Source organism: Populus nigra, chromosome 6 (genome assembly GCF_951802175.1).
Source record: "Populus nigra chromosome 6, ddPopNigr1.1, whole genome shotgun sequence".
Lineage (NCBI taxonomy): Eukaryota > Viridiplantae > Streptophyta > Magnoliopsida > Malpighiales > Salicaceae > Populus > Populus nigra.
In genome coordinates, this window is record NC_084857.1 from 7,611,767 (window position 1) to 7,627,010 (window position 15,244).

General features: G+C 39.4%; 3 protein-coding genes across 3 annotated transcripts; 2 read left to right on the plus strand and 1 right to left on the minus strand.

The window, feature by feature from the left end:
- The first annotated feature begins 3,688 nt into the window (after positions 1 to 3,688).
- Positions 3,689 to 8,602, plus strand: LOC133695789 (putative U-box domain-containing protein 42). Its single transcript, XM_062117731.1, has 4 exons — positions 3,689 to 3,816; positions 4,603 to 5,766; positions 6,330 to 6,639; positions 6,848 to 8,602. Exons 1-4 carry the CDS (start codon positions 3,811 to 3,813, stop codon positions 8,434 to 8,436), a joined length of 3,069 nt encoding a protein of 1,022 aa, XP_061973715.1. The 5' UTR covers positions 3,689 to 3,810; the 3' UTR covers positions 8,437 to 8,602.
- Positions 8,603 to 9,138: 536 nt separating this feature from the next.
- LOC133695793 (uncharacterized) lies at positions 9,139 to 11,917 on the plus strand. Its single transcript, XM_062117735.1, has 4 exons — positions 9,139 to 9,981; positions 10,137 to 10,747; positions 11,060 to 11,168; positions 11,245 to 11,917. Exons 1-4 carry the CDS (start codon positions 9,829 to 9,831, stop codon positions 11,572 to 11,574), a joined length of 1,203 nt encoding a protein of 400 aa, XP_061973719.1. The 5' UTR covers positions 9,139 to 9,828; the 3' UTR covers positions 11,575 to 11,917.
- LOC133695790 (putative pentatricopeptide repeat-containing protein At1g68930) lies at positions 10,831 to 15,197 on the minus strand. Its single transcript, XM_062117732.1, is given in 2 exon segments — positions 10,831 to 11,651; positions 12,424 to 15,197. A coding segment is annotated over 1 exon segment (2,232 nt). The 5' UTR covers positions 14,881 to 15,197; the 3' UTR covers positions 10,831 to 11,651; positions 12,424 to 12,648.
- Between the last annotated feature and the right edge of the window lie 47 nt (positions 15,198 to 15,244).

The window sequence follows — 15,244 nt, forward strand, 5'->3', positions numbered from 1 at the left end:
AAGTTGCTCCAGTGAACTGGAAAGCAACCCTGATGTTGGGTATAAAGTTTGCACCCAAGAAGATGAGAGAAATGAGTGCTGTGATGATTAATGAAAACCTATGGTTATCTGAAACCAATGGCGTGGCTGAAGGAAAGAGAAGACCATCCAGATTTAGGCGCAGTGGATGGAAGATCACATGGAAAACGAGCATGAGATGCAAAGCATAGCTAATGCAAACGATATCATTGAGCAAGGAGCTGTAAGGAACGCCAAGGTCAGTGTCGAAGTTGGCCAACATATCATCAAGGGTTGAGTCACCAAATAGGAGGAAGCCAAAGAACCTTGTCATTATATGGACAGCTGAGCATAGAGCTAATGAAGTCTGCACAACTGGCTATATCATAGAGGAATCTTCAAGCTCATTTTCAGTAGTATGAACTGCAGAAGATGTATTTCTTATTGAGGTTTTCCATAATATAATTCATTTATTCGAATGCAAGTAAACTACAGAATGCTTAGCTTGAGTCAAAATATTGAAGATCATTTAAGTCAGCTTCTCTCCTCGCTGCAGAAAAGGGAGAGAAAGTACCAATCCCAGGCATCTCAGGCCTTACTCTAATCCAGTAACCATACTCTAATGCATAACAAATGCTAGCAAATACAAGATTGAGTTTGCTATAGTATAAGCCTTCCCATCCACTAATGTCAGAAATCAAGACACAAACTTTTCGTCATGCTATCATAGTAATTCTTATTCTCTAAGCATGGCTGTCCCGACATCAACACATCTACCAGCAAGGGGCTAAACCTTCCCAGGGACTACTACTGGCAGGACATAAACTTCTATCTATCAAGTATCATGCAACCAAAAAGGTATAAGTTTCTGTACAGCTTGTGCACTATGGAATCAAATTGTTAATCCTAAAAATAGCTACTTGTCAAGTACCTGGTCTTGGAGAATAGACAGAAGAGCCCAGATAAGCCTAGTCACTCCCTATCCCCGGGGGCAATTGGCATCTTTTGACCAATTTTCGTGGAAAGAACCGGTAAAGAAATTACTTCTACACATCTGCCAAAAGGATGTTACTGATGTGCCCAAATCAAACCCACAGACCAAGCAATTTAGAGGATATGAAGATCAGCCTACCCAACATTAAAATGACAGATGAATACTGTATCAAGAATGGGAACCACAGTTAAGGCACTCCAAAATAAAGTGATATCGGCAATATTAGGAAGCACCTGGGCATGTTAGCACTTCCATTAACCAATATAACCGCAGTGATTCCTGCAGTAATAACGAGAAAAACAACTGCTAGTGCAACAGCTAGGGCAGATGTGTATCTCAACGAATCTGCTTTCATTTGAAAGAAACCATCAGCGCTACACAACAAAGAGGTTTGTGCTATCGATTTCTTATTAATCTAAGCAATATATAGAAAAAAACGACTGCATTATTTAGTACTGGCCCAAATGCTTGAAACATGCCAGTGGAGAAAATATGGAAAGGGTAATGAAAAGAAGAAGAAAGGCACGGCCATTCCACCAGTGGTTTCTTCCAATGCACCAGCATGATGAACTCCACACGAAGATGTTCCAGACAACACATCAGCTTGTCATGTAAACCATTGAAACATGTAAGAATATTTGAACTTGTCTAATTGTTGGAAAGAAGACGAGAAACAAAATGCATTTTACAACCACAAGAATTTCGTACTATGGAAATCAGACTTTCCAGCAGCATCTCCCACTGAAGTTTTGGCTCGGCAACTTTAGGCATGTATTCCAATTTTACAGCCGCCATCACATGCTGTCAGCTGCACTGCTTCACTATTGCTAAGAGCTTCCAGCTTTTATGTTCGTAATTTTGGGGGGTTTTGAAAATAAAAGCACTTTAATAGTACATGTTATTTATAATCCTATTCCATTTAGCATCTCCAAAATTACGAGTTTGATGGCGCAACATATAATTGACATCAGAAAAATCAATCCGCAATCAGTTATTTAGGTCCAGATCCCTGATAATTGGTGCATTTCTAATAGCTTAGCTAATAATTCCTAATAATAAACCAAAATCGCCTACACGATTAGTTATGAATGTTTTTTGACAAGCATTGGACACAATAGATTGTGTGAACCAAAAACTTATTAATAGGTAAGAGCACATTCCAACCAATTCCCAAAAGATATAAATTTGGATTAAATTCGAACTGGTAACTAATCCCAGCATTGAAGTACACTGCCTACTGACTCCTCTACTCGTATGCAAAACAACTATCTAGAACTGCATCACCCAGTTTACATGGTAATCTCAAAACCACAAAAGAAATGGAAAAGCATGATTAGCAAACAATGATAATTCACATGCAGTTACGCGCACTGATGCGCCATAAACTTGGACACCCTCATAGATATCAGCAAATAACAGCCACTTCAATCTGAGATATCTCTGTTCTTAACCATAAGACTAAATTAAAGTGAAGCACGTAATTCACACAATTGTCTCAAACCCACGAATTAAAATGCAAATGCATAATTATCAAACCAATTATCAAGATTCATATGCAGTTACGCACACTTACCAATGATAATCATGTAAACAATGAGGACCCTGACATTGTTAAGCATCACAAAAATCTGAAGCACTCTTCTCCCAACATTCCCAAATGCATCACCCATGAGCCCACCATAAGTCTCCCGCCTTTCCAGCCTTACCACACCTTAACAGCATCTCAACAGAACAGTCAGTGAGCACAGCAACAAACACTATCAAACCAATCCAAGGCCAAGTCCAAGCACCTTCATGGTTGCAGGCAATGCCATGACCCCAGCGCCATTGATCAGTGCATTGCTAGCATTCTTATCAACACAGTTACAAAACTAGCTTTTTGGTCTCTGAAAGGACAGTTGTTTGTCCTGTTCGCTGTGTGCAGATGCCTCTTAACCCAATTAGTTACAAATTCTGGAAAAAAAAAGGGATTATCTTTTGCCATGACGTACGAGAGAAAAAGTAAATTAATCTGAATCACATTGAATTCAACGAGTTTCATAAAATATAACCAGGTAGATTGACTAATCCTACCACTAACAAATTTTACACGGTACTGAAAGTCAAAGCAGTAGTTTAATCCCCTGCAGCAAGTCTTTTTATTTTTATTTTTTAAAGGCCAATCCTTCTCTAAACATCAGATCAGAAGAGTGCCGGCATGATCAAATCAGTACCTTGAATGTACTAAAGTTGGGAGATTAAAAGCAGATATATCTGCCATAACAGCATAAAATCATCTCCAACTTCAATGAAATTATGATTCTACTCAACGCTGCAGCATCTGGAAATAAAGAGGTCTACTTGACTGAGAAAATGCATATTGACTTTGCAACAAATACCGATCCATGAAGCTTACATCTTGAAGGTTACCTGCTAAAGTCGGATAGTAACCTTAAACCAAACTACATGCAATTTGTCAACACCCCATGTCCCAATACAGTCCGCTGACTGAGTCTTCTTTTTCTATGCCTTATAGCTTCCTTTGACAAGCTGTTTATCTCAAGCATCGATATAGAAAGGATACTGTCACACTCCAAAATACGTAGTATTATTATATTTCAGTCGTTGGAGTTGGCCAGTAAATTATAGCATTCTGCGAACGTAAATCACTTGCTGGTAAGATTAGCAATAGTATAAATAAGCTATCAGAGACTTGTTCATTGGTAAAATATATTGTCTTCTGGGATGCCTTCTACAACAAGACTAAGTTGCTGCTTACCCAAGTAGAGACCGGTCAAGTGTATGTACCTGGAAGGCATCAGAAGTGGTAGCTCTGTTCGATGTCGGTATGTGATTGTCAATTGTATCTTGCTTCTGTCTAGTATTTAAAAGTTTGAGTAAGCCTCAAAAGTTTGAACTGAATTAAGCTTTAAATCAACTTCCATGTGCATACACCACTGCGTTTGATCTGGTTCGCAGGATTAGAGTTGGGTGGAAAGAGTTCAAGTTATTTTGGCTTCAAAAATTCCATTTTCAAACAAAAGAGGGAGTAGCCTGCCAAAGTTGTTCATCCACTTGGTATCAAAAAATACTAGTCAGCTATCAAATTCAGGTTTTTATTTTACAGGCACATCAATCTGGTGACCTTAAACTTCTGCTAGTTACGTTTGTTTTGTTTTGAAGCACAATTTGTGCAACAAGTCCAGAACCATGGACAACATAATCACTTAGAAACTTCAGATTTTAAGGAATTAAAATGTCAGTAAAGCACCAGAGCATGCTTGTCCTATTTTCATTCATTGAAAAGAAGGATAGAAGAAATTCTTTGACATCCTACCTCCATTTGCATGTTTTCTCAAAATGAATATGCTATGGCATCGAAGTGATTGTGTTTTTCTCTTTCCCCCCCCTATTTTGGGTTAGTTTAAACTATTACCTGGTTGAGAATATTCTCTAAATTCAGTGTCCTGCTTAAATGGAATCTACAAATTTACCTAATCTTGAATTGAGTTCCTAAGCTCTTAATTGAAGTTTCATGCCGATTATCGAACTTAAAAAAAAAAAACATCTGATCTTGAGAGGTATGGTAATCTTCTCTTCTTGTTGTTTTTTTTTTTTTTTGGTTTCTCCAGCTCAGCAAAGATTCAACTGCTATGGCTAGTGTTGCTGAATCCTTGCTGACATCAATTTCAGAGATCATTGAATCTGTAACTTGCATAGAACAAGAAAAGGAAAGCTTTGCTGAAATTGGATGCTACCTCTACCGAGTTTTCCCAGTCATAATGGAGTTGCAGACAACTGAGCACACCCCGAAAAATGCAATGGTGATACTTCAATCCCTATCCAGAAGCATCACTGAGGCCAAGGATCTTGTAAACAAATGTCAAAGAGGCACCAACTCAAATTTTGATTCTGAATTGAAAAGCACCATATCACTGCTGAAAAGGGTGATAGAAGACATGGGCGAATGCTTGAGCTCAATACCTTCATCAACATTTCAGGACCAAGAATATGCAGAAGTTGCTGTCCAAGCTCTTTCAAATGAAATGCGAAGTGCTCATTTTGAAGCTGGCCAAAGCCAAGTATTGCAGACCAAAGAGCTGGATCCACACAAGTCTTTCTCGGAGGAGGAACCAAACGAAGAACCTGTAATGGTAGAATCAGATCTCTACCCTGTCAGTCTTGAAGTGTCCACAGATAATTCCCGGTTCTTAAATACCCCACACTTCATAGAAATCCAGAAACCCACAAGTCTCAACAGGCAAAGGAAACGCAGCAGCAGCAGCTCATCAACATCATTGCTAAAGATGACCGAGTACATAGAGCCAATGTATGAAACTTTCTTCTGTCCGTTAACAAAGCAGATTATGGATGATCCAGTTACCATACAAAGTGGAGAGACATATGATAGGAAAGCAATTACCAAGTGGTTGGAAGAGTCCGAGAACTCACAAGAAATTTTCTGCCCAATTACAGGGAAGAAGCTGTTGAGTAGAGTTCTAAGGACAAACGTAGCTCTGAAGACCACAATAGAGGAATGGAAAGAAAGAAATGAAGTGGCAAGGATAAAATGTTCCCGTTCAGCTTTAGTTTTGTCCGCTTCACCAAGTATGGTTCTTGAAGCAATAAGAGATTTGCAAGAAATTTGCAAAAGGAAACAACATAACAAGATACAAGTTCACAATGCTGGAATACTTCCATTGCTTTTTAAGCTTCTGGAGTACAGAGATAGAGATGTTATCTATGAAGCGCTGGAGTTATTACGAGAATTGACCAAAGAGGACGATGTTTCCAAGGTTCATCTCTTTTTTCCTAAATTTTTTACGTAATATCATAAATAAAAGAAAAGGATAAGAGTATGTGTGTGTTTGTGGGCGTTTGTCATGTTCTTAGCGAGTCATCTGGAGGAAATTTGAAGTCACAGGTATGTTTCCGTTCTCACAATTTTGAGAATGGAGCGATGTAGAAAAAGAGAATTTTACTTGGTTACCAATTCCTGCTAATATCATCTGGTTCAAAAATTGATCAATTTCAACAACAAACCTAAATTTCTCCACCCTATTTTGCGCAAGGACTGCTAATCACTGGCCAACTCATAATCCACTAAGCCATTCCCTTGGCGGGAGGCTTTGATGTGAATCAGTCACTGGCCTGTAAGGAACCTCACCTGCAATTATTTAGCTACAAGACTACCATAATTGACCAAACCATGGCTGAAACTTTCAAAGAAGCTTCAGTGTTTCGAATTGTTCTCTTTGGTCTGAATTGAATCTAAATATGAGTGAATACAATTTTGTCTAGAAATAAGCCACTGAAATTTTCAGGAATTATAACTCAACTTCGGTGATTTTTTGTGCAGATGGTGATTTCTGAAATGGTCGACATTTCAACAGTAATCAAGATGATGTCAATTGGTCACCGGCCCATAAGGCATGCGGCATTACTGTTATTACTTGAGATATCAAGGTCCCAATCATTATGGGAAAAGATTGGGTCAGTTCCTGGAGGAATTCTGATGCTAATCAGAATTAAATATAGTCTGTCTGTCGATGCCTTCTCTTCAGAAACAGCAGATGAAATCTTAAGGAATCTAGAGAGGTCTCCAGAAAATATCAAGATGATGGCGGAAAATGGATTCTTGGAACCCCTTCTAAAGCATCTCACTGAAGGTAACTTCCATGCTCTCACACTCTACCATAAGCATAGCAAGTACAGAATGGCAAAAGAGTTTTTTTTTTTTTTTTTTGAAGATAGCGGCTAACAAATTCAAGAGACTTGGTTTTTCTGGATGGTTTAAATAATAAAAAATAATTTCCTTATGTACATACAAATAAATATGCTCTCACAACAAAGTCAATGAAGATTCAAAATCAACAGGTACTGAGGAGATGCAGACAGAAATGGCAGAATACCTAGGGGAAATTGCACTAGGACATGACAGCAAAACTTATGTGGCTGAGAGGGCCTCTCCTGCTCTCATCAAAATGGTGCATAGTGGAAACACTATGACCAGAACAGCGGCATTCAAAGCTCTAGCAGAGATTTCATCCTACCATCCTAACGCCAAAATACTTGCAAAATCTGGAATTATTCAAATCATGGTTGAAGAGATGCTCACTCGAAGAATCAATGGTGAACCAATTAACTCAAAAGGTGAAGCTGCTGCAATACTTGCAAATATATTTGAGGCTGGGATCGACCTTGAGAACCTCCAAGTAAATTATCACGGATTAGCTTCAGACTATGTTCTGTATAACATCATTGACATGATCAAACATTCCACTCCTGTTGAACTCAACATCAATCTCATTAGAGTTCTTTTGTGCCTGACAAAGTCTCCCAAATCAATGGGCACCATTGTCTCCATGGTCAAAGAGATTGAAGCAAGCAACACCCTGGTTGAACTCCTCAATAATCCCCATGAAGAACTTGGGATCGTAGCAATCAAGCTACTCATAGCGCTCATACCTTACATGGGACACTCTATAGCAGAGAGACTATGCAAAACTGCAGGTCAACCTGAGAACCTAATCCTTGGCCAAAATGAAACAGGCCGAATCACACAGAAGCAGGCAGTTTCTGCAACATTTCTTGCTAAACTCCCCCACCAGAGCCTGACACTAAATCTCGCTCTTCTCAGTAAGAAGACAGTCCCTGCAATCCTACAACAAATTAATCAAATCCAAAGAACTGGTATAAGAACAAGCAGGTATGCAATTCCTTACTTGGAAGGACTTGTGGGCATTCTAGTCAGATTCACAACCACACTTTACGAACCTCGAATTCTGTTTCTAGCAAGAAACTACAACTTCACCTCAGTACTTACAGAAATGCTCATGAAAACATCAAGTGATGAAGTTCAGAGGTTAGCAGCAGTTGGCTTGGAGAATCTCTCATTGGAATCGATAAGTCTATCAAAACCACCAGAAATAAAGAAAACCAAGTTCTTGAAACTCTTCTACCCACCAAAATTCCTATTTTCTGGTTCATCAAAGAAGAGAAAACTACCAGTCTGCCCGGTCCATAGAGGGGCTTGTTCCTCGCAAAACACATTCTGCTTAGTTGATGCAAAAGCAGTGGAGAGATTGCTGGCATGTTTGGACCACGAGAATGTTGAGGTTGTTGAAGCTGCATTGTCAGCAATATGTACTTTGTTAGATGACAAAGTCGATGTCGACAAGAGTGTTGGCATGTTGTGTGAAGTGAATGCCACGCAGCATGTTCTGAACGTTGTGAAAGAGCACAATGGAGAAAGTTTGCGGCAAAAATCCTTCTGGTTAATTGATAGATTCTTGCTGAAAGGAGGGAAAAGGCCTGCTTCAGATATATCACAGGACAGGTTGCTACCTGCCACTTTGGTCAGTGCTTTCCACCATGGAGATATTGATACAAGGCAGATGGCTGAGAAGATCCTAAGGCATTTGAATAAGATGCCTGATTTCCCTACTTCCCACTATACCATGTAGAATCCTAGTGTAATATACTGCTGCTTTTGAATGCAAACAAGTTCTGGTTTTGAGTGTAATCTCATCATGATACATGTACATCAAGCATTGGGGTGTCATCATGTGAAGTATTCAGTGTTGGCTAGGGAATGCTAAGAAATCATAGCCAAATCTTTTGTTCTCTTTATTTATTTGTTTTTACATTTGGTAGAGTTGAAAAGATGAGATAATATAGAAAAAAGCATGTGAGATGTAGTTTCATGCTTTCATGTCATTCAAAAAAAAAAAAAAGGTGCTGGGACTCGCCTTTTATTTTCAAAAAAGAAAAGGATTTTGGTGGTGTCTCAAGTTTCTGGGGAAGTTCAAAGGCACTGGTCTTGAAATGCCTTTTCCGTATTGACAAATCAAAAACATCAAGTAAGGCTGAACCGGATGTTTCGAAAAGAATGGATGCTTGAAAGAAGGCATCTGAGAAGGGCTTCATCAAATTTTCAATCGTTCGCTCTTCTTGTCCCTAAGTGTCCCAAAGTGATTCAAGAAAAGAGCGGCAATTTGAAGCACAGGTATGTCTCCCAAGTCACACAAAGCAATGGCTCATACCTTTTGGACCGAACGGCTTTTATTTATTTATTTTCAGGAGCAAATTCTATCTTCAGGACACACGTATTGCAGGCGGCAGGCAAGGATGTGAGAGGAAGCCGGGGGGGGGGGGGGGGCTGCTTACAAATTCAATAAAAATTCCACGTCACTTGCAAGACATTGGACGATATTAGACAAACGCAACATCGGCACAAAATTTCACTTATCAAATGAGGTGGGTTTCGGCCGGCAAAGGAAAACCCACCACCACTGTGGGTCAATTCTGTTATTATAATTTCAATATTCTATCGTCGTCCACTGCTTGGGTTCTTCCTGGGCCGCTTCACTTTCCTTTCTCTCAATCTCTATGGCAATCCTTTGACCGTCTCCAAGCAATGTTCTTAGTGTTCACATTGTTTCTACCTCTTGTACTTTATCCTCCATTCTCTGTCTAATATGGCATACTTTCTCATGACATGTACCACCTGATTGCAAATGTTGGTGTAAACAGGACAGGGAAATGGAGTTCAATGCTATACAAAAAGACAAAATAACTATAATTGATGATATCAAAACACTAGGTCAATCAAGTCACCAAACTGTGCGGTGTAAGGAGATTTTATAAAATATTTTCATCAACTAGGGCAGGTGTGTTGAACTTATCAAAAGATATGAAAACTTGTATAAAAGGTTTATGCCAATCCATGTTTCGTCATTAACATTGTCCAAGTAGACACTCAAGGTGTGTATTTTATATTTGAGGACAACACCAGCTTGTTCATCCAGGTCCCGTTGAGCAACAAGATAACACACTATCCTCTGCCGCTGAGGAAAATGGCTTCCTTTTCAGTGGAGGATTTTGTAGGTAATGGAGTTTTGAAGGACTTGCTTCCAACGTTGTTGGAAGAAGGTTGGGATGATATTCCGACTTTGAAGATTATGAATTCAGAGGATACAGATGCAATGAACATGACACGGCAGCAAAAGGTTGGTTACTTAGAATTTGCTTCTCGCTTTTCATTTGATCAAAATCTGTTATTTAACAAACATTGGCTTCTTCACTGTCAACTACTGGAACATGTCGAAATTTGACCCATCTCATTATAAACTATCAACTTCTAATTCTCTCTCTCTTACTCTAGGATGCGTTGGAAATCAGATCATACCTGCATGATCATGCTCTGCTGCAATATGGGGATAAGCTAGAGGCCTCTGGGAAATGTTTGCCTGAGCTTCTTAGCCTAAGCACTGGGGATCTCTCCTCTCATTTTGGGATGAAGAGAGGTCACATAGCCCGTTTCATGGACAGAACCGGTGCATGTGAAGATCCCTTGCTCAAATCATATGCTCCTCTCACTGCAAGGAAAATGAACAGCACAGTCCCAAGAAATAATAGCAATTTCAAGAGTTATGCATCTGTCAGTTCAAAAAAGATGCAAACCATTAGTAGTATGAATTATGATAAATCACTTGAACAATCACTCGCTGATTTTAAGATTAAAGATGGATACATCTTCAAAGGGATTGTAGCTGCAGGGCCAGCTGAGCTCAGAGCATGTGGTTGTGTACAACCTCCTCCAGTAGTTGACAGTGTTGCCCCTTATTCTTCTATTGAAAACATCTCAGTTCAGAAACTAACACCAGAGTATAAGATTGGGATGGAGCATTTGGTGAAAACCAAGACACCTCCAATGAAGGCTGTAGAATTATGGCGAGATAAACCAGCTGTAATCCTTTGCATCAGGCGACCTGGGTAAACACCTGTATTCTGCTTTGTTGTGGCTTTCGTGTAGATAGCCTTGCTTTATCAGCTAAACTTGTGTGATATAACACATATTTGCAAACTGTATGAGTTTATTAGAGTAATCACACATAACAATTGGATGAGAGGGTAACAAGTGGGAAACTTAAGAAATCAAAACCTCATTCAATAGGTACTGAAAAATATTTCAACTTGAATGTCTTAGAGCTACCCAATAACATGGATAAATCAACTTTCAAGAATGGTCAGCTGTCCTTTATGCAATGACATTGACATTTCTTTTACTTGTGAATTTCAAAACAGGTGCATCATGTGCAGGGCTGAAGCTCACCAGCTTTATGCCAAAAAACCCATATTTGATGCACTGGGAATTCGATTATTTGCAGTTCTCCATGAACATATAGAGTCAGAGGTATCCAGAGAATTTCAGCTTCACAATCTAATCAACTCTCTCTCTGGAAAATTGATGTGCTATTGTTGGCCTGCAGGTAAAAGACTTCAGGCCTCGATATTGGGGTGGTGTTGTGCTCTTCGATAGGAGTGTGGAGTTCTTCAAAGCTCTTGGTGGTGGGCAGCTGCTTAAGGACAAATTTATATCAGGATTTATTTTCAACCCCCGAGCTATTGCAAATTACAAGCGTGCAAAAGCTATGGGAATTGATCAAAACTTCAAAGGAGAAGGTGAAATAAAGGGTGGCCTCTTTATAGTTGGAAGGGATAAGAGTGGCATAGCTTATCAGTTTATTGAAAGGAACTTTGGTGATTGGGCTCCTGTAGCTGAAGTAATTGACATATGTAGCAAGTTGCGGGTTTCTTAGCTTCTCTAATCCCATACTGAGGTTGCCATCTATCATGCCTTTTTTTCTTTTTTCACTTTAACCAGCTTCTCTTCAACCTGATGCAGAACCAGCAACAAAGTCAAGAGGAGTCCATCAAAACATCACAGCAAGATGAATGAAGTCTGTCCTCATCATCCATGTGTTCTTCAGATTTACCTTTTGTATATTTATATTCCTTCAGATTCCAAAATGGGAAATACTCCTATTTCTTTATTATTTCATTTCTGAAAGGTAACTTGTTGTGGTCAGCGTGCGAGCCCACGGAGACTCCATGATGCAGCAGTGATATACCACCCTAATAATTTACTGATTCTTTTTCACAGATGTGGGTTGTTGCTTTGTATGGCATGTCTAGACAAATTTTCAAATTGAGTTCTGCAGACCTGCTAATAACACAGTTCAGGATCTGCTCTCAACCCAAATAAATCTATTTATTGATTTAATCAGATAAATGGAGGTGCAATGTTATTATTAAGTGTCTTAAGAAAGATAGACAGCTATATGGTAATTCTCAGCCTCACCAGTTTATCAATGTAACAGTTTTTTCACTAACAAAGTAAAATCAATGATACATGGAACTATCAGCTGCAACTTGGAGCTGACCATACTTTCTGAATCCCACTTAGGGTTTTGTGCCATACACTTCTGCTCGATTTTGGTGTGTGTGTGTGTGTGTGTGTGTGTGTGATGTCATAGAACTTATGATGCATAGAAGAAGGGCATGGGACATAGATGACATTAGAGTCACATACATGAGAATAACATCCATGGCATGGTAAATGGAACTAAATAAGATATAAAAAATGTAGCTTAAGTTTAGAGACATACCAGCATTTTTTACTATCACGGATCCTTGATTTTTTCAAGATAATAAAGACATTCTTCTAGAATCCTAGATAGAGAAAAAAGGATTCCTCAAGAACTTTAGTGATACTCCTGCAGAGCAGGCATCATCACGGTCCCACTTCACAAAAAATCTTGATCTTGGTTAACCTCTGGTGCATGCTGGGTTTTAATCTTGTTCACACAGCTTTGAACTGTAACAGAAGCATATCACCAGAAATCTCCACATGAACATGTTCCATCTTTAAATAAATGAAACCTGACAGCATCTCTTACAAGTATCTCTCTCTGAGAAATCTTGGAAATATATTTAGTTGCATTGTGGCAATCCCCACACACCCTCAGATTTTTTACCACTCGTATAGGAAGGCCATGGGGAATAAATAATAACCCAAAAGCAATAGCAAGCTTCTCACTATGGTGGTTAAGCATCTTCATTTTCTCTGAATCTTCAACATCATGAAGAACTGAACTTGCATCTGGAACATACCCCTCCTTTATCATCTTGTGGTTTAGTTTCTCCAGCTCAGCATATATCTGATCAGAAAAGGGACTTCACTGGTCATCTGCGGAGAAAATATAAACTTTGCTTTTATACTTGATCCAACTGAATCCTGGTTCCTTTCTTGCTCCCTTTTCTCTCATTCCTCTCCTTAGTAGGGCCACATTGCTCCATTTTCCTTTAGCAGCATAGATGCTGGAGAGCAAGATATAGCCTGCAGGGTTCTGGGGATCTAGTTCTAGAAGAGACTCGGCTGCCCATTTGCCGATTTCCTCATTGCCATAAAGTCTGCAAGAGCTCAGCAAAGTTGCCCAACCTATTGAATCAGGACTGAAAGGCATCTTGTTGATAAAATTTTTGGCTTCTTCTAACCTTCCTGCTCGACCAAAAAGGTCAATCATGCAGGTGTAGTGATCAGAAAAAGGAATTATTCCATGGTCCTTCAGCATTGATTCAAAATACTGTTGTCCTCTCTCTACCAACCCCGCTCTACTGCATGCTGAGAGGACTGCAATGAATGTAACAGCATCAGGTTTTAAACCTTGGACCAGCATTCTTTCAAATAAATCAATTGTCTCGTTGGCTTTTCCAAATTGTGCGTATCCTGAAACCAAAGCAGTCCAAGAAACTTCATCCCTGAAGCTCATTTCATCAAACAGCTGATTGGAATCTTCTATACTTCCACATTTACCATACAAAGTAATGAGCGCATTGGAGACTGTTATAAAAGAAATCAACCCAGACACTAGGGCTTGACAATGAAATTGTGCACCTTCTTCTAAGCTAGCTAGATTTGCACATGAGCTAATAACACTTCCTAAAGTGAAATCATCTGGCTCAATCCCATTTCTTTGCATGTCACAAAAAACCCTGACAGCTTCTTCACTGAACCCATTCTGGCCATAACCCACTAACATAGCAGTCCATGATACAACATTCTTATTTGCCATTCTCTTGAACACTGCTTCCGCGTACCGTACACTTCTACACTTGCAATACATGTCAACGAGAGCACTACCAACAAAGACATTATGGTTATATCCACTCCTAATTATAAGAGTATGAATTTCCTTTCCCTCTTTCAAAGCCCTAAGCCCTCCGCATGCAGTCAACACACTACCAAACGTATACTGATCCATCGCCATCCCTTCTTGCTTCATATCTCTAAACAAATCCATAGCTTCGGCCTCCAATCCATTTTGTATAAGCCCTGTGATCATTGTTGTCCACGAAATGGAATCTCTTTCCTTCATACCATGAAACAGCCTCTTCGAATCCTTTACCATCCCACTTCTCAGAAGCCCTGTAATCATTGTATTATACATCACCACATTCCTCTCTTGAACCTCATCAAAAACCTGACTTGCCACAGAAACTAACCCCATTTTAGCATACATATCCACCAAAGAACTCCCTACAAAAACATAAGCCCCAAACCCAAATTTCACAATCTGCCCATGAATCTGCCTACCCAAATCGACACACCCTTGACTCGACACCAACAAAAGCATAGTAGAAAATGTAATCCTGTTCAAATTTAAAACTCCATCTTTCATCATCGAGTTATAAGTTTTAACAGCCTCCACGACTGAGCCATAACACACATACCCAGAAATAAGCGAGTTCCAAGAGACCCCATCTCGATTTGGCATGATACTAAAGATCTCTTGCATTGTTGATAAATCCCCAGATTTCGAATAAGCAGAAAGCATGGTGTTCCATGAAAATGAGTTAGGTTGAGGCATTTTGTCAAACACATGGCGTGCATAGGTTACATTGCCTAATTTACTGTAAGCGTTGATGAGATTGTTATAGAGAAAGGTTTCTGGGTTTGTTAAGGACTTGATTATGAGGCAATGGAGCTTCTTGGCTTGTGTTTGGTTTCGGGTTTCGCAGCAAAGTTTTAGCAGGGAAGAGTAGTAGTTAGAGGAATTCGACATTGTTTAATTGACTATTTATCTCTGGCGGGAACGGAGAAAAAGAAACGGGTTGCAGAGTGGAATGCAACTTTACTTGTTAATATAGAAAATGAAACATTTGAAGAAAGCATAGTAATTAGGTTTTAGGTGAGTAGTGGTAAGACTCTCATATTCTGCAGCAGCAGCCCTATTCAGCTTCCGTCCTTTTTGACGATGATGCTAACGCAGAAACTCTTTTTTAGTCTACTATTCCTAAGATTTAAAAAAAGAGAGGGAGAGGGAGAGGGATTTTGTTAATGGCATATCTGTCCTAACAGAGAGCTTTAGCTCGGACGCTGACACAGCGAACATCTCTTTAAATGTTTATTATAATGCACGCATGAAG